This window comes from Podarcis gaigeae (genome assembly GCF_964106915.1).
Source record: "Podarcis gaigeae genome assembly, chromosome: 1".
Lineage (NCBI taxonomy): Eukaryota > Metazoa > Chordata > Lepidosauria > Squamata > Lacertidae > Podarcis > Podarcis gaigeae.
Genome location: NC_139678.1, coordinates 70,666,515 through 70,693,957, shown reverse-complemented (window position 1 = coordinate 70,693,957; position 27,443 = coordinate 70,666,515). Strand labels below are relative to the sequence as shown.

Sequence of the window (27,443 nt, the reverse complement as noted above, 5' to 3'; positions counted from 1 at the left end):
AGGTGCGTCTTATAGAGTGAAAAATACGGTAACCAGCCCATGTATCCGCCACCTGCCGCCCATTTGGTTGGCTCCTATGGCTCGATGCAGAGTGGGGACCGCCTTCCGCGACACTGGCCGGGAATGGGAAGCTGTGCACGTTTCCTCTGCGCCGGAAGGAGCGCTGGAAATAGTGTTTGCGCATGCACGCGTGTGCACACTCTGGCCCACCGCGGCATCTGCAGGACCATGAACCGGCCCAAGCCATAAAAACTTTGCCGACCCCTGATACACAGTATATATACCAAATGCAGTTACACCATAGATTTGCATAATTGCATTATGATATTGGCAGTTTACTGTCAAATCCTTTCCTAATGATCCCTAGCTTGGAATTTGCCTTCTTCACAGCTGCCGCATGCTGGGCCATTCATGGAACTATTCGCTTTGACTCCAAGGTCTTAACTGCTTGTCAGTCACCTCCAGTTCAGACTCCATGAGGATATATAAGAAATTAAGATTGTGTTTGACGCACATCACTTTAAATTTGTTTACGCTGAATTTCACTTGTCCATTTACTGCCCAGTCACTCAGTTCAGAGGTCTTTTTGGAGCTTTTCACAATCTCTTTAACATCTCTGTACAGTATCATTGGGAAACTGGACCACCACACTACTCACCCTTAACTCTAGATAATTTATGAACCATTCTATGATTCTACAAAAATAAAAAGCACAGGTTTTGAATAGGATACTAGATGCGTGTCTGTCTGGAAGTAATCCTACTGAATTGAATGTGGCTTACGCTAGCAACCTAAGGCTATTATCAGGAATTTTTTTCAGTTCAAGGCAACACCCCCTCCCCGAGTCAGTATGCCAGTGTTGGATGGGGCAGCTGATGTGAATTTTGCCTTTGTACCCTAGCCTAGTTTCCACACCCTCACACAACCTGTCAGGCAAGCAAGAAGCACAGTCCAGAGTTCAGGGACCCATTCCAGCTACCACAAGCAAGGCTGAGCAAAGACTGATAAAGGGCGTTCCATGGGGTGAAGGATACACGCAGGGCCGGATTTAGGTTTGATGAGGCCCTAAGCTACTGAAGGTAATGGGGCCCTTAGATGTCCAGCTGTCCTTTGTCAACAACAAATTGCCGTTTTTTGTGTTGAATATATGCTATAAGGTAATTTATGGACCTAATACGTATCTAAAGCCATTTGCACATAACAAATAGGAGCCTACACAACACAATCCACTGTTGCTGTATGTAGGTTTTTATTTTGTTTTTTATCTTATGTTTTGGAAATGTACATCCAGTCCCCCCCCCTTTAATTTTTTTGGGGGCCCCCCAACACAGTGGGGCCCTAAGTTATAGCTTGTTATAGCTTAAATCCGGCACTGGTACACGGCCTGGGAAAGAGGACCACGGCCGAGATGGAGGGGCTGCATTTGACCCCTGGTCCTGAATTTCGCCGTCCGTGGCTTAGAAAGAAACGGGGGCCTAAAACCCGAAAGCCCTATCGCGGGGCCACTGAATGTCACGCAGTGTAACGGCCCCTCCGCCGCTGGGGCGGACGGCGCCCACGTTCTGCTTCCAGGAGCGGGTGGGGAAGCAGCCTCGGCCCTCGCAGGCTGGACTCCAACCCGGACCCGGCGACCGGCCGTGAGGCGGAAGAGGCCGCGCTTCAGCTCCCCGCCTCCGGCGAACTCGCGTTTCGGCGAGCGGCGGAAGAGGCGTGTCCCGTCCGGGCCGCCGTACTATCGATGTGGCCCTGCGCGCCGAGTGCTTCCACGTCAGCTGCAGGAGGCAGCGGCGGCGCCAGGAGGAGCCAGGAAGGCGGGGAGGACCCGCTACGGCCCGCTACCGAAGCGACTAGACGTTTTCCGTTTCCGAGGCCGCAGCGGGGACCGCCAGCGAGGGGAAGCGACCCGGAGCCGCGGGAGGTTAGTAGTAGCGGCGCAGCCGAGCGGGCAGGGAAAGGGATGAAGGGGAGGCGCCGAGCGCCGGGGCCCGCCGAGTTTCCTGAGGGGCTTCAGCGTCGCGTGAGGCGGAGAAGGACTTTCCCTGTTGTCTCCAGCCTCCCGCTGGAACGACGTGCGCCCTCGTAGGAGGCTCGGGCGCCAGATCCCTCGACTGGGCCTAATGCCGAGCGGGCGTCGTCGCCGAGCCAAGATGGGGGAGGCAGAAGGGCGCCTCTTTGTCACTCGGGGGTCGGTCAGGAGCCTCAGGTCGCGAGTCTGGCTCTGCCTTCCCAGGGCGGAGGAGCCGGGGGGGGGGAGGCGGTGGGATTTCCCCCTGGATTACACGGGCGCAAGAGGGGCGCGTCGTTGCTGCTGGGTCGGTGGGTGGCGAGTGGTTTGGAAACACCCGGGTTCAGTTCTTTGCCAGGTTGCTTAGTCCGGAGATTAATGAAAAACCGGGGGAACGGGAGAAGTTGGAAGTTTGATTTCAACTTAAAAAAAAGAGAATCTTGGCCCCGAAAGCTGTTTCGTTGGCTCTGATGTGCACAGGCGCCCTCCTTTCTTGGATCAGTCAGGCACAGGCAAACTCGGCCCTCCAGATGTTTTGGGACTACAACTCCCATCATCCCTAGCTAACAGGGCCAGAGGTCAGGGATGATGGGAATTGTAGTCTCAAAAAAAAAAAAAATCTGGAGGGAAAAGATCTGAAGACAGTTGGAAATTAAGATCATATGAGGAGCTGGAGGAAAAGTTGACAGGCTGGTTACAGTATCATCAAATCAATGCAATATGGACAGAAGACAAAAAAATTGGAATGAATGAAAAGAAATCCAAATTTCAGACTGAAATAATTGAAAGCAAATCTAAGTTATTATCTAAAATGTACAATATATTGCTGGAATGGGATACAAAAGACGAAGAAATCAAGGAAGTTATGGTCAAATGGGCAATAGATTTGGGGCATAACATAGAATATGAGAAATGGTCAAAATTGTGGAATGAGGGATTAAAATTCACGGCAAGCGTTGCAATTAGAGAAAACTTAGAGAAGATGATATACAGATGGTATATAACACCAGAAAAGCTAAATAGGATGTATAAGACTGGAAATAAGGCCTGCTGGAAATGCAAAACAAAGGAAGGTAACTTTATACATATGTGGTGGGCATGTGAGGAAATCAAAAAAAATTGGAACTTGATATATAATGAGTTAAAAAAAATATTTAGATACACATTCCCCAAAAAACCAGAGGCCTTCCTACTAGGTATTATTGGAGAAGAAATTAGGAAAGAAGATAAAACCTTATTTCAATATTCAACAGAATGTTAATCGCTCAAAACTGGAAAAGTACAAACATACCAACAGTGAGGGATTGGCAAACAAAATTATATGATTTTGTTGAATTGGCAAAAATGACGCAAATAATTAGAAACCAAAAAAATACAAAGTTAATTGATGATTGGAATAAATTTATGGTCTATATTGAAGGTAATTTTAAAAACCTACCAACTATAGCAGGTCTGTTATAAAACTTTCGATGTATAAACTAATAACCAATACCAGCTGTAAAAGATGAAATTTCTAAAATTAGAAACCGGAAATCAGTAGGGAAGGAAGTCAATTGATGTATGTATTAGTCTTTTTTCTTTTTTTCCTTTTTTCTTTTTTTTGGTTTTGTTAAATGTTTTTGTTTTTCTTTGTGTGTGTATGGAAATTGAAACTGAATAAAAAGAATTAAAAAAAAACATCTGGAGGGGAGAGTGTGCCTATGCCTGGATCAGATCAAGGACCTGCCCCTAGTCCAATATGCTGTTTCTCCTGGTGTCCAGCTAGGTGCCTCTAGGAAGCCCACAAACAGAACATGAGGGCACCAGCCCTCTCCCGTTGTGGTTTGCCAGGAGCTGGCATTGAGCGGCAAGCTGCCCTTGAACATGGTGGTTCCATTTGTTGGCCATGGGTGAGAACTACTGATTGACCTATCCATGCACATTTATGGAGTCGTGAGTTTCATAGAAGAGGGTCTGTGTTTCTTGGTTAAAATATGAGGACAATTTTCTACAATAACACGTTTGTGTGTTTGTTTTTAATTATCTGACCCAGTGATTTCACTTGCGGGAGTCATTTGTTTTTTCACCAATTGGTCACTCTAAGAAGTCCTTTCCTTTTAAAATTCTGAATCCACTACCAATCAATTTCACTGAGTGAGTCTTTGTTATAGGAAAAGGCGTAAAAATAAAAAAAAGTTTCCATTCTTTTTATGCCTTGCATAATCTTATAAGTCTCTGTCATATGCCACCCTATTAATTACTTTTGTTTTTAAGTTAAAACCTAATCTTGTAGGGAAATTGCTTAAATTCCCTGATAGCCTTGTTTTCCCCCTTTCTGCACCTTTTCTAGCTCTGTGAGGACCACTTTTCAAGTGGGTGGGACGGGGGGTGACCAGAACTGAATACAGTATTCTAGAAATGGCTACACTGTGGATTTATTGCACAGATCACTTCGTCATCAGTTCCTTACCTAATAATTCCTAGCATGGAATTCTCCCTTACTGATGTGGTGCGCGTAATCAATGTTTTCATTAGCGATTCACCATGATTTCATGCTCCCCTGTCTGGTTGCTTCCCATCAATGTAAGCTGTATTGGTGTATATATGAATCTAGATTTCCCCCCCCCCCCCTCCTAATGTATATCACCTTAAATCTATTTACACTAAATGTCATTTGCCATCTTGTGCAAATGCATTCACTGCATTTGGAGAAGTTCTTTTGCTACACCTCAAAACTTGTTTGAGCTACCACCATGTGGAATCATTTGGTGTCAACTGCAAACTTGGCAACTTTTCCTGCTAGCCCTGGTCTCCAGATTGTTTATGAACAAATATCACAATACAGAACCTTGTGTGTTTCCATACTGCATTTCATTATGAGAACAATCTGTACCTATCCTACACTTACTATTTTTGAAGGAGTTACCCATCCGCAAGGGTACCTTTTCTCCAATTCCATGACTGCTAAGTTTATTTATGAGCTTTTAGTGAGGGACTTTGTCAAAAGGTTGTTTTCCCACTGGCTATAACTTGGGGTTTGGCATTTGACTGCTCAATGAATAATATCTCAGTGCGCATGAACCCATCAAAGGTTAAGCATGAATTTTATTCTAGCACTGAAATTTATAAAGCACTTGGTGCTTTATTTTGATGATACAGTATCCACTTATTTTAGTGACTATACAGCCAGCTATGTTTTCTTAGGACGTTATTGTGTATGTTTTCTTTACTAGAAGGGTTTGTAATAATGTAGTTAAGCGTCTGGAATGTCTAAATAACAATGGATAACTGGATACTGTATATTGCTACTGCTTTTTAAAAAAACACTTTATTTGTTCTATTGCATTTTGGCTCCAATATCATACACACCTAGAAGTACATCCCTCTGAATCTAATGGGGCAGTATTACTGCTGAATAGAACATATATGAGACTGCAGCTTTGGTACATGTTAGCATTCTGATGAGGTTATTCTAGATTTGTAAATCAGCCCACAAAAGTTACTAGCCTCACCTGTATGGCATTCCTGGATTAATGTGGCCAGCAGGAGAGTTGTTAAATACAAGCAGGCATAGGCAAACTTGGCCCTCCAGATGTTTTGAGACTACAACTCCCATAATCCCTAGCTAACAGGACCAGTGGTCAGGGATAATGGGAGTTGTAATCCCAAAACATCTGGAGGGCTGAGTTTGCCTATGCCTGAATATAAGGCTGCACTGTTCCCCTTGAAATATGGTTGCATATATTTGTACATTTGTTGCATTATTTTCAATAGAGTACATTGTCCTGCAGCCCTCAGTCCAGTAGACAAAATACAGACTTGAAGATATTTGGGGATTTTTTATGACAACGCATGGACTACAGTAGAAGCATAGTTATCAATTAACTGCATTATTGGAATTCTTTTCCAGAGTTTGTGAGACATCTTTTTAAAAAATCTTGCATTGAGAGAACTTTGATAAAGAGACAAAATGACGGCTGCAGAAAATGTGTGCTATACATTAATCATTGTTCCAATGGACTCGGAGCCACCATCTGAAATGAGCTTAAAGAATGACTTGGGTATGTTATGCTTTCTGGACCATGCTTTTATAGTGAATTTATTTCAAATATTCTATTGCCTGTTCTGCTGCCGTGGCAATCAGAGAAGTGGTGGGAAGGAAAAAAATGAAATGAAAATATTTTAAACATTAAATGCTGTAAAACAGCCTTTAAAAAGTGAAACAAACTAATTTAACAATATAGTAGCAGCTAAAATGGTTAACAGACCACACATCAGTGTGAGGAAATACATAAGGTCTCACGGGCAAAACATGGGAAGTGGAGTAAACATGTTGCAGAGCAAACAGTGTTGAATGACAAGTTAAATTGCAGTTCCTTCTGCACTCTGTTGCAGCTCTACTGAAAAAGTGGAGTGCAGCAAAAGTGCAGGCATTGCTGAGTAAGTGCATGTGTGTTCTATAGCATGCAACTCTAGTGCATTACAGCCACTGCATAGAGGAGCCACCATATGGGAACTTTTCAAGCATCCTTTTGTGTGGTGGTTGTATGTAAGAATTTTGCCTAAATTGAATTGTCAGTAATGTGAGGCACATGTAAACCCAATAGTGTCTACCCAGAAATGCTTCCCCTTCTCCTTTACTTGTGTGTTCTTTTGGTTGGAGTAGTACACAGTAAGACAGTCATCACCAAATTGTTGCCTTCCAGGTATTTTGGATTCTAGCTCCTGTCACCACCAGCCAGCATGGGTCATACTGGCTAGGGCTTACATCTGGAGGGCATCAGGTTGGCAAAGGCTACGGTTTACTATGCCAAAGTGTAGAAATCTCCTCTATAGTGATTATCATGTAATGTAGCAGTAGCAGGATAAAGAACAAGAAATTCAGAATGATAGTATGTAATTCAACAACATTTAAAAAATGTTCTGCTATCATAGTTTGTGGTTAATGTAACTTACGCAGCTTCTTTTGTCTAACAGAAAAAGGAGATGTGAAATCTAAGACAGAGGCCTTGAAGAAAGTAATCATAATGATTTTAAATGGTGAAAAGCTGCCAGGACTTTTGATGACTATTATTCGGTTTGTGCTGCCACTTCAGGACCACACCATCAAAAAACTGCTTTTAGTATTTTGGGAGATTGTTCCCAAGACCACTCCAGATGGCAGACTGTTGCAAGAAATGATCCTTGTTTGTGATGCCTACAGAAAGGTTAATCTTTTATTTATTCTACTTGTAGCATAGAATCAACATAATCAACGTAATTTGTGATCAACCATCCTAATGCTATAGCATATATCCAAATATCCTGCTTTGTAAGTGGAATACAGTGGTACCTCGGGTTACATACACTTCAGGTTACATATGCTTCAGGTTACAGACTCTGCTAACCCAGAAATAGTACCTCGGGTTAAGAACTTTGCTTCAGGATGAGAACAGAAATTGTGCTCTGGTGGTGTGGCGGCAGTGGGAGGCCCCATTAGCTAAAGTGGTGCTTCAGGTTAAGAAGAGTTTCAGGTTAAAAACGGATCTCCGGAACAAATTAAGTACTTATCCCGAGGTACCACTGTATGTTTTTGTCTTGTTCTTTTGGACTGTGGTTTTATTGTAAAAATGACTTTCAGTTTTGGATTATTTTTGCCTTTGTCCAGATTTAGTTGATTTTTATTTTGTCCAGATTTAGAAGACTTAGTTGATGTAAGGAGACTAGAATGCAATTGTACTTCATTTCCAAATACATATATCATCTTGATTTTGATGTTTCAGGATCTTCAACATCCAAACGAGTTCATCAGAGGATCCACTCTCCGTTTCCTTTGCAAGCTTAAAGAAGCAGAATTGCTGGAACCATTGATGCCAGCTATTCGTGCATGTCTGGAACATCGTCATAGCTATGTGCGCAGGAATGCAGTTCTTGCAATCTACACTATTTACAGGTAAATTTTGCAAATTTACTAAAGTCCCAGCTGTCAGACTAGGAACATAGCTATGCTGTATCTTGGGGGGGGGGGGGGAGGTGATAACCTAAAATGATGCTCATCATTTTAACACTTCATATTTTCCCCTTCTTAATGCATTAAAGTAATTATATAATGCTCAAATTATAAAATTAAGCTGGATCATCACCTGTTAAAAACACCGACTTAAAATCTTATTTCAATAAATGCTTGAAGAATTCATAATTTGTAACTGCTGTGGTTTTTATATTATTGTGGATTCTACATCCCAATTCAGTTGCTACTTCTAGCAGAGAAATATTTCTAAATACTTTTTGGTTTGGTTTATTTTGCCTTTACTAAACTGTTCACACATGCTGCATGGGAGTGTTACTTATGAAAGGACTTTATCAATTTTGTGTGCGCTGAAATTAAATCAAGTATGGAAAGTAGTCCTGTTTCTTTGACCCTAATGGATGAAATACAGTGTTGCACCAATGAATGCGGTGTGATCTCTCCTCCTCCCTGTAGCTCTCAGCAGATTTTGGAGGAACACAGGAGGGAGGAGAGGAAGGGAAAGTAATGTTTGCATGAGTGGAGGTCCATTGCACAAGCGAGATGCTACAGTTGTCTTCCAATCTGTCCAGAAGCCCCTTTACAAGTAATACACAGACCTGCAGAGCTAGGGTTATAGCACACTGGGTTCTGGTGAAAAACAGTTAATGACCATAATTTTGATAGCTTTTTATGCGGGATGCTTGTGAGCCAGTCTACCATTCAAATTAATTAAGAAATGGCATTGAGCCATTGTGAGAAAGTGGGAGCATTTAACTTCATTTTCAGAAATAATTATTTTAAGTTTACTTTTTGGTCCAAGCTAATGTAAACCACGGGACGCAGGTGGCGCTGTTGGTTAAAGCCTCAGCGCCTAGGACTTGCCGATTGAAAGGTCGGCGGTTCGAATCCCTGCGGCGGGGTGCGCTCCCGCTGCTCGGTCCCAGCGCCTGCCAACCTAGCAGTTCGAAAGCACCTCCGGGTGCAAGTAGATAAATAGGGACCGCTTACCAGCGGGAAGGTAAACAGTGTTTCCGTGTGCGGCTCTGGCTCGCCAGATGCAGCTTTGTCACGCTGGCTACGTGACCCGGAAGTGTCTCCAGACAGCGCTGGCCCCTGAGATGGGCGCACAACCCCAGAGTCTGTCAAGACTGGCCCGTACGGGCAGGGGTACCTTTACCTTTACCTAATGTAAACCAGGCTAAAATAAAATCATAAGACTTAACACAACTGTTCGTAGCTTGTTAAATAAACTGAGGCTGCAATCCATGGAACTCCTTTCTATGTGGCTTTTTTCTTTGCAGCAGATCATAGTTTTGAAACTCTTCAAATTGGTTTGTCAAGCAGTGCATAAGGAAAGGTTAGAAGCCATCGTGATTGTTAGGAGTTTGGTGTGTAGCCCAGGAATTGCAGCCAAGTTACAATTACAATGTTACAGATTTACCCTGTTAGTAGTCTTCTGTATTTACAAGCTCACAGGAAAGGTAAATAATTGTAACCCTGCAGAAATGGCATTGGATAAAAGAATTGAAAGAATTGAAAGAACGGATAAAGGGAACTGAAAGGAATAAAGGAACTGAAAGAACCTATTTTGCTGTTTTTTGAATATAAAGATTGAGCACAGAACAATTGTTCTTTAACTTTTCTTCAAAAAGCTACATCTACATTTTGTATTAATCCAATTGTATTATTGAGCATTACATTTGTAATCTTTATCTCTGTTCTTTTAAAAGAAACTTTGAGCATCTTATACCTGATGCCCCTGAACTGATCCATGATTTTCTGGTGAATGAGAAAGATGCAAGTTGCAAAAGAAATGCCTTCATGATGCTTATTCATGCTGATCAGGTAAAAATAAATGTCCCTCCATCCTTCTTGGTTTTGAATTAATAATAATAATAATAATAATAATAATAATAATAATAATAATAATAATTTATTTGTACCCTTTCCATCTGGCTGGGTTTCCCCAGCCACTCTGGGCGGCTTCCAACAAAATATTAAAATACAATAGTATGTCAAACATTAAAAGCTTCCTTAAACAGGGCTGCCTTCAGATGTCTTCTAAAAGTCTGGTAGTTGTTTTTCTCTTTGATATCTGGTGGGAGGATGTTCCATAGGGCGGGTGCCGCTACCAAGAAGGCCCTCTGCCTGGTTCCCTGTAACTTGGCTTCTTGCAGCGAGGGAACCTCCAGAAGGCCCTTGGTGCTGGACCTCAGTGTCTGGGTAGAACAATGGGTGTGGAGACGCTCCTTCAGGTATATTGGACCAAGGCCATTTAGGGCTTTAAAGGTCAGCACCAACACTTTGAATTTGTGTTTTAATTTAAGAGGCATATCCCTGCCTTGCCTTCACTCATCTAGCTCTATCACCCAAAGCTGTCTAAATGTTTTCTGCTTCATCAAACAACTGCAACCTTTCTCCCTTCCTGCCACTTATGCTTGGAAACATCTCCCAGAATGCCTTTTGTGATGCCATCTCTCTCTTTTTCTTCAAATTCCTCTTCAAAACACAGGTTTTCAATGATCCCTTTGGCACTGTCTCCTACTCCCGGTATGCCCATGTATGTGTAACTTCATTATACGCATTATCTTCCAGGCCTGCCCACCTCCATTTCCTTCTGTTGTCTCCCTTTTGTCTTTTTCTAGATTGTAAGCCTCTTGAGCCTATTATTTTATTAAAGTGTCATCCATATACAAAGATGGCAACATATGACTAAAAATAAAACTCCTGTAATTTGGAGTGTCCCTGGTAAACTGAAAGGATATAAAATGTAAAAATGAATACATACTACTTGGATTATAATGAGAAATGGCAAAACTCAAATGTGAAAATTATTTTGTTTATTTCTGAAGGATCGTGCTTTGGATTACTTGAGTACCTGTATTGACCAAGTCCAGACATTTGGTGATATTCTACAACTTGTTATTGTGGAACTGATCTATAAGGTACAGGAAAGAAATAATTTTCAACTTTCTTTGGGAAAGAAATTGTTTCTAAAAAAAAATAAATGAGCCTCAGCTCGTTTGTTGCAAACACTGGGAAAATGGAAGTTAAGGACTAACAAATGTGTTAGTAACTGAGAGTTCTCTCCAGCTAGGTTTTGCTCTGAGTAGATCCATTGAAACTAATGAATCTAAGTTAGTCATGCCCATTCATTTTAGTAGGTCTACAATAGACCTTTACAACCTTTGCAGTTTTGTGTGCCAGATTCCACATCATCGGATGGAAAGATGATAGGCTGGATGCAAGTGCAATCAGAAGGCACTTGCACTGATACAATAGGATTCTGTGATTTCTGATAAAACTCATTTCCATCTGTAGTCACCCACGGTGAATATGAGGGTCTCCCAACTCACAGAAGCGATTTTTGGAAGCTGTAGCAAGGAGGAGAGGACAAAAAAGCAATGTTCCAAAATCAGAGTTATTGTAGTTTGTCAGATTCAAACTGGTGTATTTTTAGAAACAAATGTTGTTTGAATAAGACTTCTGTATCAGTGATATTCTTTATTTTGGTACTGCTAATGTTTGTATGGGTAGTATGTTTGTTCAGGTTTCCTCTGGTGTTTGACAACCAGTGTAGTAACAAGAGAACTAAGCAGTTGAGGGTTTTGTTGTTGTTTTAAAAGAGAGAATCCATTCCTCCTTCAGCAAGAGAATATTGCTTCTGCATCTTTCATTTCCAAATCTAGGTTTGCCATGCTAATCCATCAGAAAGAGCTCGGTTTATTCGTTGTATCTACAATTTACTGCAATCGTCGAGCCCTGCAGTAAAATATGAAGCAGCAGGAACATTAGTTACACTTTCCAGTGCACCAACAGCAATCAAGGTACTGCAGCATATTGTGACACATCAAAACATTTTTTTAAGTGTCTTGGACATCAGTATACATTTGGTACTAAGGCATTTTAAGGCTTGTGAATTGGAACAGCAGGTAAAGTTTAGGAGTGTCTCACCAAGGTACTGCTTTGTTCATTGATTATTGGCACGTGAATATGAACAACAGATGAACCATTATCCAATTTATAATTTAAAGAAAGCATTTTGAGCATACTGTGTGATCAGAGACAAAGTGACCAGTTTGCAGTTCCATGATGTTCCACTAAGTCAGGAACAGGCCAAGTTAGAAGAACGCCACTTCACACTGTATGTTGTCCAAAAGTACCATGGTAATGGAACACTCCAGTATCTTATTCTTCAGCTGAGAGATAGTATAGCATCGTATTTGCATCCTGCCCACCCCCAGAAATTGATGCAAAGGTTGAGCTGCATTTTGCACTTGAAATATACATACAGTTGTTTTCTGAATGTGTACACCATATTTCATCCTGATGCCTAAGATTTAATGTAAAATATAACTGCAACTACCAGAGAATGCCAAACAGGCAAATCAATTCAAGTGCTCAGAATTATTGTGCAGGCTTGCCCATCTTCCTTAGTTTGTAACATTTCCTGTTGATTTAGAAAAACTTGTGTTCTTGCACCTAATTTGTCAACTTCTTTTCCTATATCACAAATTGGAATGCTTTAAGCATTTTCATTTTTCTTTTAACTGAAGGCAGCAGCTCAGTGCTATATTGACCTTATTATTAAAGAAAGTGACAACAATGTGAAGCTCATTGTGTTGGACCGCTTGATTGAACTCAAGGATCACCCAGCCCATGAAAGAGTACTGCAGGTAGGCATAGTTTTCCCAAATTCAAAGCTGTATAACCAAATGTATGTTGTATGTTAAAACTGTGTTATGCATTTTTGGGTTTTTTATATCTTAATCCTCCCTGTGATCCTTGGATGAAGGGTAGTATAGAGATTAAATAAATAAAGTAAAATATAAATATAAACAGCGCATTGCACAGAAATGAAATAGCCCATGCCTACAAACAAAGTGTACTTTATTTCAGGATCTAGTAATGGACATACTAAGAGTTCTGAGTACACCAGACTTGGAAGTGCGCAAGAAGACCTTACAGTTGGCTCTCGATCTTGTATCTTCCAGAAATGTAGAAGAGGTAAAACACATGTTCCTTTCCCCCCACAGCTGAATCCTATACCTGTCAATGTTTAAGTAAAGTCTCTCTTAATTCACCTTAGCTTACTTTTGAGTAACTACATAATACTTTAGCTTTAATTTTTTGACCTTTTTTAAAAAAACGTAATTGTTGTTTTGTGCTTTGCTTTTGTCTAGCTGGTGATTGTTTTGAAGAAAGAAGTAATTAAAACAAATAATGTGACAGAGCATGAAGATACTGATAAATACAGACAGTTGCTTGTTCGGACATTACATTCCTGTAGCGTTCGGTTCCCTGATATGGCTGCAAATGTCATTCCTGTGGTAAGCAACTCATTCAACATTTTGCTTCCTGTTCCACAAATTTTGTTACACTTAACTTGCAATAATTGTTTAATATTTAATAGTCGCTTACCTTCTCAGCTACTTTTCTTGTAGCCCTGATTGGTCCCCCCCCTTTTATAAGTTTATTCTTATTCCCAGTGTGTTGTTTTCTGTTAGTTAAAGCACACACTTTGTTATAAATTCTCATAATTTCGTTATGTGAGAAGAGGTTCTTATTTTTATGGAATTGTAGTTGGAAGAACAAACTGTATTACTGCCAGAAAGTAACAAGACAACATTGTAGATGTTTAAACAAGAATTTGTCATCTTTATTTTGAATGATAAAAGCTTCAGAACAACTTTATTGAGTTAGAAAGCACTGAGTTCCCTAGGATTTCTGGCCAAAGTTTACTAAAGTTTTTAGAAAGAATTCAATATCATGCTGTTCTGATAGTTCTGTCAGTGCAAGCAATATGGCTTGCCAGATGGAATTATCCCCCTTTTCTCCCACCATGTTGTTCCAAGGGTTCCCTGACCCCAACCCCTGAGCCAGTTGCGTGGGGAGGAATTGGGGCGGGGGGCGGGAGCCCATTGCACAAGCAGACGTCTTTGCACAGGGCTTCTGCTGAAGGGACTCATTTGTTGAATATCACTCCATATGATATGGGCAGCTATTGGCCTCTATGCATGCAAAGCGGCTGTTAAATTGTACCTAACTGCCACCTTGTTCCGTGCACTGTCTCTTACAGAAATAGTTGAGCCTAAAGCACTCTTGTACATGTACAGTCAATCCAAATCCTGTTAACTTCTAGTTCTTGATTTGGCTAATGGGGTGCTGATGTCTTTCAAGTTGTGTGACTTGCTCATTCTTATCCTAGTTGATGGAGTTCCTCAGTGATTATAATGAAGCTGCAGCTGCTGATGTCTTGGAGTTTGTGCGTGAAGCCATCCAGCGTTTTGATAATCTCAGACTACTTATTGTGGAGAAGATGCTGGAAGTGTTCCACTGTATTAAATCTGTCAAGTAAGTTTAACATATGCCTCAAGTAGACACTGCTCACCACCTGGATTTAAAGGTTTAGGTGCTTCTAAGTCAGGGGTCGGCAACCTAAGGCCCATGGGCTACAAGCAGCCCAGAGGGGTCGTTTAACTGGCCCACGAGCCGCCCACTTGGCGAGTCCCCATGCGCTGCGCTAAACCAACATGGCACGGGGACTCGCTTCTGTGCCACCGGGAATCACGTCTGCGCAGACGCTGATGCTGGAAATCATGAGCATGTGCTCTTGCGATCTGGCCCATGGAGGGATCTCCGCTGGAGTGAACCAGCCCAGGCAAGGTAAACCTTGCCAACCCCTGCTCTAAGTTGTTAAAATAGAAGCGAGTTAAGGAAACCGATGTGGGCGCATAGGACTTTGGCTAAAATGCTTAATAAGGATTCATTTTATTGCCTTCAAATTTTTGTGTGCCTCTGAACAGATGTGAAAATAAATCGTATGTCTGCTACACCGCCAAAAATGCAGCGTTCTTACTCTCACAAGACTTACTTGTGTTGCCTTTCTAAATCTGAAGTGATTGGGCAATTAAATTAATCTGTTTCCATTACATACATCTGCAGAAGCATGTGATTATTTCTAAATAAATTATTGGGTGGGATTGACAGATAACAAGCCACACCAGTAGAAGCCTTGTGTGAGGACGTCTGCTAGCACAACAGGGATTTTCTCCTCCTACTTCCACTACACCTCCCAACCGTGGCTTGGAGTGGGGGGCAGGAGAGTCCCCAGGGACAGTACCATTCTATATGGGAAGCTGCAATGCCTGGGTCGATGGAAATCTGTCCAAATTTTACCTTACTGATGCGGTCGTACCTTGGATCCCAAACACCCTGGAACTTGGACGTTTTGTAGCTCCCGAACGCTACAAACCTGGAAGTGATTGTTCCAGTTTGTGAACGTTCTTTTGGAACCCGAACATCCGACGGGACTTCTGCAGCTTCTGATTGGCCGCAGGAGCTTCCAATCAGAAGCCAATCAGAAGCCACGATTTGGTTTTCGAAAGTTTTGGAAGTCGAACGGACTTCCGGAACGGATTCCGTTCGACTTCCAAGGTACGACTGTACTCGGTAATCCTGCCTCTCAAATTTCAAAAGCAGCTTGGGTTGCTGGGAGAGAAACCTCATTAGGTTAATTGTTTTAGTACGTGTTTTCTCAGCATGCAGGGGAAGTGATATTAAAAGGTTACTCATGCTGCAGTCCTGTTCACACGTTCATTGTGTTCAGTAGACCAGTGTAACTTAATTGTGAGTAAATATATATAGTTTTGTGCCAACATTTCATCTTCCTGGCCTTTCTGACAGCCCATTCACATGTCTTTTGTTTTCCCACTTCCTCTCACCTTCCTACCTCCTCCATAAGTGGATGCCTCCTGCCAGATAAAAGCCCTTGCATTCACAATAGTGCCCCAAAAGACAGGTGATTAGACTTTTGCCTTTGTTAACAGTGGCTTATATCCCATGAGTTTTACTGTTCGTGCAATATTTTTTTTGCCACTGGGAAATAAATCTAGAGTGGTAACTGAAAGAGTGAAGGAGGGAGGAGGATGCTCTTCCACTCGTCTCCTTTACCTTTGGCAGTTCATATATCTGGTCAGCAGATCAATAGACAACTGAGCCTCTGCTAAGCAAATACTAATAATTTTTGTAGGCTACTTAATCCTTTTGAGCCGGAATGACTGATGTGCCCATGAAATGTATGAGGGTGCAGTTTGAATCGATTATCTGTATAAAATTGCAAGGCTGATTTATTTATTTATTTGTGCTTTATAGAATTTATCGCGGAGCCCTCTGGATCCTTGGAGAATACTGTAGCACAAAGGAAGATATACAGAGCGTAATGACAGAAGTCCGTAGATCACTGGGAGAGGTAGGTGTCTGTATTGTTAATCAAAACACATTTTTCTGTTTTTATACATTTCAGGGGGGAAATAAGCCTTTGAAAACCACAGGATTTAAAAATTGGTTACATTTGGTGGTTTCTTGAGGATGTACTGTACAAATGAAAAACAATACCATGCTAATACCAACTTGTAGTTTCTGCTGAACAAATTAATCAAAGATTAATCATTTGAAATAATTCATCATTTCATTAATAGTTAATGGAACAGAAAGTACTTAATGGAAGGAGAAAAATTAATATATGGAGGTGCGTACAGGAGGAGATTGGTTAAGTTTAGGGGCATCTGAGAGAATATAGCCCCATCTTCCAGGCTGAAGTTTATGCTGTTAATTTTTTTATCAGTCACATTGTTAATCTTTCAGATCCCAATAGTAGAATCTGAAATCAAGAAAGAAGCTGGTGAGATGAAGCCTGAGGAGGAAATTACTGTGGGTCCAGCCCAAAAACTGGTTACTGAAATGGGAACGTATGCTACACAGAGTGCTCTTAGCAGTTCCAGACCTGCCAAAAAAGAAGAAGACAGGTGATTTGGCTTTAGCCTTTGTTAGCAGTGGATGATTTACAACTGGTGCTATTGTGTGAGTGCAAGGGCTTTAGATCTGGCAGGAGGTGTCCACTCGCGTAAGATGTGCAGAGCTGATTTTCCCCTGATTTCCCCATTAACTCTACAGCTGCCACCCCCAATTTTTTTAGATGGGAGATGGGGTCCAAGGAACTTTGCGGGGAGAGAGAATTGAAGGAAATCCCCACTACTCTGCTTAGATGGTGCAACAGCAGCAGGAGCACTAGTGGGATTTAAATATTTATATATATAAACCTATCTTTAAAAATAAATAAATCAATGTTTACACAAGTCTGCCAATGTGATACATTTTATTATACAAAAATGTGTACCTTGTTTCTCCCTTCCAGAAAGGAGTTGCTTGTAATGATTTGCCAAATATGAAAATATGTATAAAACACAGTTGCCAGACTAAAGCTGCCTTAAAGGGCAAGAACACAAAGAATCCAAATGATATATAATGCTTGATGCAATTCTTTCTGTTCCTGTAATCTCTCTAATCGTCTCAACTTTCCAGTAATGACGTTTGAACAGACTGCAGCAGTTATTGTCTGTGAATATTGGACAGAAGAGGGCGGTGTGCCTTTACTGCCATATGGTCAGAGCCGAGTATATTGTTTCAAGTTTTTAAGAAACAAAACTCAGAGTACAGAATTCCTTGGAGATTTTTTCTCTCTCTTAGCAAGCAGCCAGGAGTTGGAAAGCACATCATTGGCAGGAGACACTGAGTTCAGACGGGATATCTGCACGTTGGCAGCGAGTCCTGCTGAGTCATTAGAGAGGAGAATCTTGTTGCTGTGGCCCAGGGCATAGACACAAAGCAAAGAGTTGTTTGCAGCTTGGGTAAAGCTGCTTACAAAAAAATACCCCCCCCCAAAAAAAGCCCACCAAGTACTTATAGTCCCAACCAGTAATGTGGGGCAGAATTTTTATCCAACATGGAACATTATTGGCCATTCTGTTCTTCTGTATGGAAGGGAAAAATTGAAAATGCATCATTTCATAAATTTAATTAGTAACTTAATAGATGAGTATGTATCAGTCAACCTGCGTGGCTCACTCCCCCCATTCCCCCCCCCTTTTCTGTGTACTTGTGTATTTTGAGGGTTTATTATGGGTGGGATGATAGGTAGTCTGTGTCACGGCTAAAATGGCCGCTGTTTCTTTAATGCGAATAAAGCTGGGTCAGCATGACTCAGCGGTCTGCACCAAGTTGTATATATAAGTGAGAAATGTTAGTTTGTTGCGGAGGCTGGTGTTTGGGTTGGTTGGTTAGTGCTGGTGTGTATACAGTGGTGCCCCGCAAGACGAACGCCTCGCAAGACGAAAAACCCGCTAGACGAAAGGGTTTTCCGTTTTGGAGGCGCTTCGCAAAACGAATTTCCCTATGGGCTTGCTTCGCAAGAATTCCTCCGCTGTCCCGGGGCAATTTTAAAATGCTGCCGCCCGCCAGCATTTTAAGATCGCCCTGGACAGCAGAGAAGTCCTCCGCTGTCCCGGGGTTTTTAAAATGCTGGCGGGCGGCAGCGAAGGCTTCGCTGCCGCCCACCAGCATTTTAAAATCGCCCCGGGACAGCGGAGAAGTCTCTGCTGTCCCGGGAAGGCAGGCGGGGGGAAGCAAGACTTTCGCCCCCCGCCGGCCTTCAGAAGAGGTCGGGGGACAGACTGTCCCCGGACCTGGTCTGAAGGCGGTTTCCATAGGAACGCATTGATTGATTTTCAATGCATTCCTATGGGAAACCGTGTTTCGCAAGACGAAAAACTCGCAAGACGAAAAGACTTGCGGAACGAATTAATTTCGTCTTGTGAGGCACCACTGTAGTTATTCAGTCGTGTTTTGCACAAAGACTTTTAAGAATAAAACTCTGCAAGGATATTCTCGTGGACTCTTTTATGCAGACAAGGGTCCGAGGACCAGGCTGAAGAGACAAAGGGAGGTCAGAACCCTTTCTTTCTTTTTTTTGCTTTTTACAAACACTGACAGTCTGTTACATCAGGTGCAGCCAGTGTGGTGCCCTCCAGATGTTTTGGACTAAAAGTCACATCACCCCTGATCAGTGACCTTGCTGCCAGGGGCTGCTGGGAGTTGTAGTCCAACATCTTGAGGGCACCACAATAACTTTTCCTTCTTTTATATTGTTTTGTATAAAAAAGTATTGTAAATATTTAAACATATATAGCTTACAAGCCCACAGGGCACTTTGATTTAGATGTTCAGGCTATCTTTTCTGCTTCTCTCACATAGCCTCCTGATTTAGGTACAGTAAGATGAGTTCTTTTGTTTCTGAAGTCTGTCATATAGGTCACATGGCTAAGCAATATGTTGGGTGCTGTTTCTAAATTGCCCTTTTCTCTTTTTTGGTAGGCCTCCACTGAGAGGGTTTTTGCTGGATGGAGATTTCTTTGTCGCAGCCTCCCTCGCCACAACTCTGACCAAGATTGCATTACGTTATGTGATGCTGGTTCAAGAAAAAAAGAAGCAAAACGTACGTTATATTTCTTTGAATTGTGCTTAAGGGATTCCTGCCTCTGATACTTGGTGAGAGGACAGCCATCTCCCTTATTTACTTGAAGATCACACCTTTTGGACAGTCTCTTTACACTCAAGGCACCTTCACTGCTTTTACAGCTCGCTTTGTGTGAAGGTGTCCTCCTTAGTTTCAAGCTAACAAATTGCTGCTGTCAGCTTCAGATATAATCTGTGTCCCCCGTTTTTGATTGGGTTTTGCATGTTATTTTTTTGCAGTTTTTGGAATTCAAAAGCAAATGCACATCCTAATATTCTCCTCTTTCCCCCTCCTTCAGTCTTTTGTAGCTGAGGCGATGTTGCTCATGGCTACTATCCTACATTTGGGAAAGTCATCTCTTCCCAAGAAACCAATAACGGATGATGACGTGGATCGGATTTCTCTCTGCCTGAAGGTCCTCTCAGAATGTTCCCCGCTAATGAATGACATCTTCAACAAGGAGTGCAGGCAGTCCCTTTCTCACATGTTGTCTGCTAAGCTGGAAGAAGAGAAGCTCTCGCAGAAGGTGAGAGCTCAAAATTGCCCGTGTAACTGTAATGGTTTGTAGGCCTCTGACAAAAAGCCCAGGTAACAGAGAGTTGTTCCTTGTGTGTATGTTATACCTCAACTTATCCCTATTCCTCTTTACCACAGAAAGAGTCTGAGAAGAGAAGTGTGACAGTTCAGCCAGATGATCCCATTTCCTTTATGCAACTCACTGCTAAAAATGAAATGAGCTCAAAGGAAGATCAGTTTCAGCTGAGTCTTCTAGCAGCTATGGGGAACACACAAAGGAAAGAAGCTGCAGATCCACTGGCATCCAAGCTCAACAAGGTGATGTCAAATATCCGTTTTCTCAGGCGGTCCTTAGGACTGAAGCAAAATAAATCCTTTCACTTTCCATGTTGTTGTTTTTTTAATTATTAAAAAATGGGCAGGATTCAGCTTTTGACTCCCATAATCGGAAGCCCGCACAAAGGCTTCCACTTGAGCCAACAGTGCTTTCCCCCAGTATACCCTTGGGGGGTTGTCAGGTGAACCTTCAGAATAGGGCACAGCTGAAATGCATGCCCTGGTGGAACAAACAACAAAGTGCAGCACTGAATTAGTCCCCTAATTACAATTGACACAGTGCTGGCATACTCTTGTCACTTTCCCCTGCAGCAAACCAATTAGGCAGTTAATGCTTCAGTTACCCTTACATTGGCTTGTGATATTAGAAAACGTATTGAAAAGTTGTAAGTTGCATTCTTACAGCAGTTAGTCTTGTAGGGATTCTTGCTGCCTATTTAAAAACAAGCAGAGGAAAGCCTTGAGAAAAATCTGTGCAACTAGGGGGCCTTGCTATGGTTGAAGAGAATGAAACAGACAAGATAAGTTGTTTTTACTGGGCAAAACACAGAAATGACATTAGTTCATTAGAGTGTCTTATTTAACATGTCTCCTAAGTGTCCACTTTACAGAAAGATATGGGTGCCAGAGAGGGTAGCTGTGTTCTGGTATTAATAATTGGAAATGGTTTGGGATGTGGAAGATCTTAAATCTCCTTATGGACCTAAATGGAAGAGAATAGTGTAAGGGAATAATGCAGTTTTCAGTAGTGATGCTTCATTTTCAATAATGTATGCTAGCTTTTTGTTAAGACATTAACCGCACAATCCTATACCTCTCTGATCAGAAGTGAGTCACATTGAATTTCAACAGGGCTTCCTCCCATTTAAGTGAGGATAGGATTGCAGCCTAACTCTCTATTTATGTTTGGCAGGTGACTCAGTTGACAGGATTCTCGGATCCAGTCTATGCAGAGGCGTATGTTCATGTCAACCAATATGATATTGTATTGGATGTGCTCGTGGTAAACCAGACCAGTGATACTTTGCAGAATTGCACACTAGAATTAGCTACATTAGGTAAACAATTACAGATATAACAATTATGTAAAATGCTTTACTAGTAATAGTTTTTCCCCTGGATAACTTCTATGCACCCTCTCTTTAAACAGGTGATCTGAAGCTTGTGGAAAAACCATCTCCTCTGACACTTGCTCCACATGATTTTGCCAATATTAAGGCTAATGTGAAAGTTGCTTCCACCGAGAATGGAATAATTTTTGGTAATATCGGTAAGTATTCTGTATTATCTGCTATAGATTTTGGAATATTGTTTGTCTGTCTGTCTCTTCTCTATTCATTTGGACACCTTCTAAGATACTGTGACCAAATTTTGCATGATGTTTTCTGAGATCAAGGAACAGATTTTTGTCTTATGTTTGGATACAGCTGAACCCCATTTTGAATCAAGATGGTGGACCTTACCTTTTAAAGCCGCACTGATTGTTTGCTTAGAATTACTGAGCAATACTGGGTACAAGTCTGATAGTATACAGTAACTAAGGAGTCTTAAGTGTGTTTCTTTGATTCTATTTTATAAGAATGTGACTGTATTTATTTTACAAACTTAGCTTTAGGAAAACACTATTTTGAAAGAGATGTCTCCGGTCTGAATTGGAAGGAGTATGAGTTTCTCTCTCTCTCTCTCTTTTAGTGTATGATGTTTCTGGAGCAGCTAGTGACAGAAACTGTGTTGTCCTCAGTGACATCCATATTGACATCATGGATTACATCCAGCCTGCTACTTGTACTGATGCTGAGTTCCGTCAGATGTGGGCAGAATTTGAATGGGAAAACAAAGTGAGCTCTCATTACCCTTTATTTATCCACATTTTAAAATAGAATATTATTAAGAAGCCATACAGGTGTGGGCGTGGGAGATATGCTTTGTTTGTTTTGGTCCCTTGGAAGCAGCTTTCTAGGAAACATAAGCAGCTATTTGCAGGAGCATAAGAGCCCAAGTATACATGCAGAACACCGCATGCCGGTCTTTGCATCTGAGCTACTGTACTGCTTTCAGAAAAACTACCACTCTGGCTCACGTGCACCTCCCATGGCAATACACTTTTTCTTGGGCTGAAATTTGTTTCAAATACAGGCTTTTGAGTTGTGCAGGACCCCTTCAGATATATGGCAAATGTGTGCTGTTTCGTTTCGTTTGGTCACATTAAATAGAATAGGGTGTATTATCTTATCCTTCTGAACTTGTTACGAGGTAGAACAGCCCCTGTTTCCATGTTAGATTAACAGCCTTCCACATAGATCTTATCAGCCTTGAGTGAATTTAGCTTCTGTAGGTTCTTGGTACGATGATTGTCCTTGTATTTATTTATTTTTCAAGGTCACTGTGAATACGAATATAATAGATCTGAATGAATATTTGCAACATATATTAAAGTCAACTAATATGAAGTGCCTTACTCCAGAAAAGGTAATACCTTTTGCTAATAAATTATAACTCTGATCTCAAATCACAAATAAAACCACTTTCATTACATTGGCTTGGATCCTGACTTCCCTTCTGTGAATGAATTGGGTTACATTCATGGAGTGGGGCTTTCCCACCTCCCTTTCCATCATCAGCCCTCTATAATCTCCCCCCCCCCCCCGGAGAATTTTCTTCCGAGGTTTGATAGACGTTTGGGTTATGTTGCTAAGAGCTACAAATGAAAGGACATTTGGCACAAATGGAAGATCAACTTAGGATCCAAGCGATTATATGATTCTCTTTGTCTTTTGGGTTTAGAAACTGAAGGGTTTTTTAAAGTGTAATTTAGCTCCACATTGAGTACATGCATTTATTATTATTGAATTATTATAATAATCACCATCTGCCTTGAATCCCTTATGGGGCGGTGGGGGTGGGGTGGGGGGGTGTGCCTGTGAGTAAATATGTAGTTTAAGATGCTGTGTAGTGATGAGTTAATTTCAAAAAAGAAATAAATAAAATGCCCTTGTAAAAGGTGTATAAAATATTGTCTTTCTAGGCACTTTCTGGTTACTGTGGCTTCATGGCAGCCAATCTGTATGCACGGTCCATATTTGGAGAAGATGCCCTTGCAAATGTCAGCATTGAAAAGCCCATTCATCTTGGGCCTGATGCTCCAGTCACCGGACACATAAGAATTCGTGCAAAAAGTCAGGTAATTATATTTTATATGTCTCCTCAAATAGTCAACTCCCAAACTGATGTTGCAAGTTTGAAATTTACAAATTAATATTATCTAATTGGTAATCGGGTTAATGTCTTTCTGTGTTAGGCTATCTAGGTAGAGTGGGCAACCGTGTCCTGGAATAGAGTTACAGATGAATTTCCAAGTAAACATTTGAGACATAAATCTCTATTTAGCAGGAAGGTGTCTGAAATAGTTGGTTGTAAATGATTCTATTCCAGGTGTGTGACAAATTCTTGGACCTGTAATACCATCACAGTCTACTGGAAAATGTGCTCACAAAACTGAGGCGACTCTCAGAAGTGCAATGCAAGGAGCACCAGACTTGGCTGACATTCTAGTAGGTATCCAGTCCCTTCATGGACATACTAGAATGTCAACAAAGTCTACTTCTAACAATGGCTCCTTGCATTGCACCAGAAGCTGTTTTTGATAGAAACTGCATTTTCCACAGAAAAAAGTTCCTATATGTCTCAACTATGTATGGAAGAAGCAGTGTCAGCGACAGAAGTGGCACTTTTTTGCCTCCGGCACATACTATTTAGTTCTGTGGGGGGATTTGAGTTTGAGCATCTTATCGCTAAGAAATCGCAGAATGAGATGAAACGCCCAAGATTGCACCCAAAACTTAGGCAAGCAGAAGGACACTTATGCAATAAAGTTTCCTCACTGCAGTTCCCCATGCCACTGCCACCTCCCCTCAAAAAAAGAAAAGGAAAAAAAAAGAGAGATTTCTGCTGGGGAGTTGTGAAATGAGGAAGGAATCCAGGGGAAAAAAAGATAAAAGCAGTTTGCAGGAGGATTCACATGCATGTTGCAGGGATGGAGAATCCCTAGCCCTCCAGATGGTCCTGGACCATCTGGATGGTCAGAGCCGATGGGAGCAGTAGTCCAACATAGAAATCTGCCTTCTACTTAGGCTCAGTATTGTCTACATTGACTGGCAGTGGCTCCCCAGGGATTGAGGCAGGAGTCTCTCTGAGCCCCACCTGGAGATGCTTCAGTACTGAGGTTTTCTGCATGCAGAGCAGGTGCTCTTCCACCAAGCTCTCTTCCTTTTCCAAGGACCACGTCTTTCTGGGGAGCACAGTTTCCCCATCTCTGCCTTAATGCATACAGTGGTATTAAAAGCAGTGATGGAAAGCTATCTGCCCACACTGCTTGATGAAAATAACCACCACAATAATCTTTTGTAGTATACAAAATACGAGCCAGAATGGGATAGGAAACCTCTATTCCAGAGCTAAGAGCTGTCTTCCCTTCTCACTTCAGGAGCAGAATAGAATAGAATAGAGCCAGTGTGGTGTAGTGGTTAAGAGCGGTAGTCTCGTAATCTGGGGAACCGGGTTCGCGTCTCCGCTCCTCCACATGCAGCTGCTGGGTGACCTTGGGCTAGTCACACTTCTTTGAAGTCTCTCAGCCCCACTCACCTCACAGAGTGTTTGTTGTGGGGGAGGAAGGGAAAGGAGAATGTTAGCCGCTTTGAGACTCCTTAAAGGGAGTGAAAGGCGGGATATCAAATCCAAACTCCTCCTCCTCCTCCTCCTCTTCTTCTTCTTCTTCTATTGTATCAATATCACAAAGGTCTGCCCATCTCACTCTTCATGATGTTATAATGCCTGACATATTATAATGCCTGACATATAGGAGGAAATCTGTTGAATAATATGGTCCTTACTGAAAGGGAATGGAAATGTGGGTATTTGCTCTCAATCAAAATATAGGAATTGAATTATTACTGGGTATTTTCCCACTAAACTTGCCTTTGAGACCCCCTTTCCCCTCTCCTCCAGTGTAGCTTCTCTATGTAACACATTCCTCCTTTAATTATGACACTCGCTGCTGCTGTCCTGGCAGTGTTTAATTTGATGAAAGATTGAAGTAGCCAATGCTGATTTAGGTTTCCCTCTGTATCAGGGGTTGCCTGCAGTATAGCTATTTCAGCATTCTATTAGAAAACAGACCTAACCTTAGAAACACTGCTTTGAACTGTGAATGACAGCTATTTCTGGCTGGATATATAAATAGAGAGAAAATTGTTTCTATTGCATGTAAATAATTAATTTAGACATGTACCCATTAATCTCTCATCTCTTTTGCAGGGAATGGCTCTCAGTCTTGGTGACAAAATCAATCTCTCTCAGAAGAAAACTAATCTATAAATGTAAGATTCTTTTGATTATTTGCAGTTAAATGCTTGGAATTTCGCTTGTTGGATTCAGAACATCTTGTATTCTTCTATGTTCTTTGGTTGTAGAAGCTGATCTTCTTGTGCTGAATGCATTCCAGCAAATAATTTGTAGGTTTTACTTATCACTCCAAGATCATTGTTGATAAAACTCTAAATCTACATTTTTCTCTCTCTCAAATGTCTAGAAGTAATGTTGTCTTCTCTATGTACTATTTCAAATAAAATAAACAAATTCTCTGCTAGTCTGGCTCTTCTGGTGTGTACTTTAATCTGCATTGTTTTTCTCAGAGATGGGGAATATTCTTTTGACCTGAGAACCATATTCCTCTCACTGTCAACCTTCCAGGAGCCACATGCCAGCAGTGCACTGGCCATGGTATGGCGGATATGTACTATAGCCTCTCAGTTAACTAAAAAGTACTCAGAAGGCAAACATATTCTGGTATCTTTTAGAGTCCTAAGTGGTCCACACTGTGGTGAGCTTTCTTAAGTCAACAACGTGCTGTTATCAGATGTATGCAGCGAGCTGAGAAGGAACACATGAAAAGTGGGGGGGCAAAATGATCAAGATTGTTCCCTACTTAAGGGCAGTTGCTTCCTTCCTTCCTGGGACATGTTGGTTTACTGATGCAATATCAAGCTGTGATCAGTGTGATTATTGGGTGCTGATAACAGAAACAGTAATTTGTGCAGAACATTTTGGGCTCCACATGTTTTGAATTCAGTGTGCTACCTTTGAGCAGAAAGAGGATGGAGGGGACCAGCGCCACACAAGGTGCTAACAAGTCTAATGCAGCAGGTTTGGGGGGCAACGGACTTAGTCCAAGCACTGCACCAGATTATTTGTTTTAATTGATTTTAAAATTGTCTTTTAAAATTGTTGTAGCCTGCTGAAGGGCAGGTAAGAAATTAATAAAAATCACCAACACTCTGCTTCAAAGCATCTTAATCTGGCTAATAGAAGCCTTGTACCCAGCATTGCATTCTAAGAAACAAAAAAATTCCGGGCAGTTTTGAAATCGGTACTTGAGGCCAAAATGTCAGTGTGGGGTATTTCTTTAGGTTCTTAATTCTAGGTGTACATTCCTTGAAGGTACTTCCTGTGCAGCCTTATCTGGTTCCCATTGGAATCCATGCCTTGTCTCAGTGTTAGGCTCTTATGACATTTTATCAGATCACTTCCAACATATTAAAAACAAACTGATAAACACTCTCCTGCAAGTGCATACCAAAAATTTGTTGTGTTCCTCCAGATATGCCGGGACATCTCACATTATCGACAAGTGCACCTGGCTTTTTATGCCACCTCCTTCATAAGTGACAGCTCAGAATTTTCCTCCCCCCCCCCCATACTCTTCCTTACACATATTCTCACTTTGGAATGTTTGTGAGATCTTAAATACTAAAATGCAAATGTTGCCATAGGAACGCTGTCGCTTTTAGAAAGGATAATTATGATGTGTCGGAGTACCAAATAAATCTGTTCTGTCAGCAGGCTGGCATGAGGAGCAGATGAAGGCATTCATCTGTGAGTCAGTAAGGTCCATTTATTTATGGAAACGAATGCATCAACAGTGTGAGATGTGATTTGTAATTTAAGGAAGGAATGAAGAATTGCCTCTGAACTAATCAGTGCCTTGCCACCTGTAGAGATTGGGGGGGGGCTCACCAAGTGTTGTCGTTAAGGGTTCTTTGCAGGATCAAAGAACCCAGTATGCCAGTAAAATAAAGAGAGGTGGAAGATTAGATAAGATACCTGGGTGTTGTTCATATTGATGTTCTCTGTTTCCAAATAATTGACATCACCAGTGGTTATTAATTTTTGTTCTGTAACAAAAACAACTCTTCTGACTTGCTTGTTCT

At 41.6% G+C, this 27,443-nt stretch overlaps 1 protein-coding gene across 1 annotated transcript; it reads left to right on the top strand.

Annotated features, from left to right (window-relative positions):
* Positions 1-1,649: 1,649 nt before the first annotated feature.
* On the top strand, positions 1,650-25,822 carry COPB1 (COPI coat complex subunit beta 1). Its single transcript, XM_083704824.1, has 22 exons — positions 1,650-1,918; positions 5,895-6,045; positions 6,962-7,191; positions 7,747-7,916; positions 9,704-9,818; positions 10,826-10,918; positions 11,663-11,800; positions 12,530-12,649; positions 12,873-12,980; positions 13,157-13,303; positions 14,182-14,327; positions 16,128-16,224; positions 16,620-16,780; positions 19,185-19,305; positions 19,625-19,852; positions 19,981-20,160; positions 21,092-21,236; positions 21,329-21,448; positions 21,871-22,016; positions 22,558-22,647; positions 23,204-23,359; positions 25,492-25,822. Exons 2-22 carry the CDS (start codon positions 5,955-5,957, stop codon positions 25,549-25,551), a joined length of 2,862 nt encoding a protein of 953 aa, XP_083560950.1. The 5' UTR covers positions 1,650-1,918; positions 5,895-5,954; the 3' UTR covers positions 25,552-25,822.
* Positions 25,823-27,443: the final 1,621 nt, after the last annotated feature.

Excerpts from the sequence above, each read along its gene's own strand:
- COPB1 (XM_083704824.1), top strand. The coding sequence starts at position 5,955 with ATGACGGCTGCAGAAAATGTGTGCTATACATTAATCATTGTTCCAATG. Across the intron at positions 16,781-19,184 it reads GCCAAAAAAGAAGAAGACAG|GCCTCCACTGAGAGGGTTTT; the intron begins GTGATTTGGCTT and ends CTTTTTTGGTAG. Across the intron at positions 22,017-22,557 it reads AATTTGAATGGGAAAACAAA|GTCACTGTGAATACGAATAT; the intron begins GTGAGCTCTCAT and ends TTATTTTTCAAG.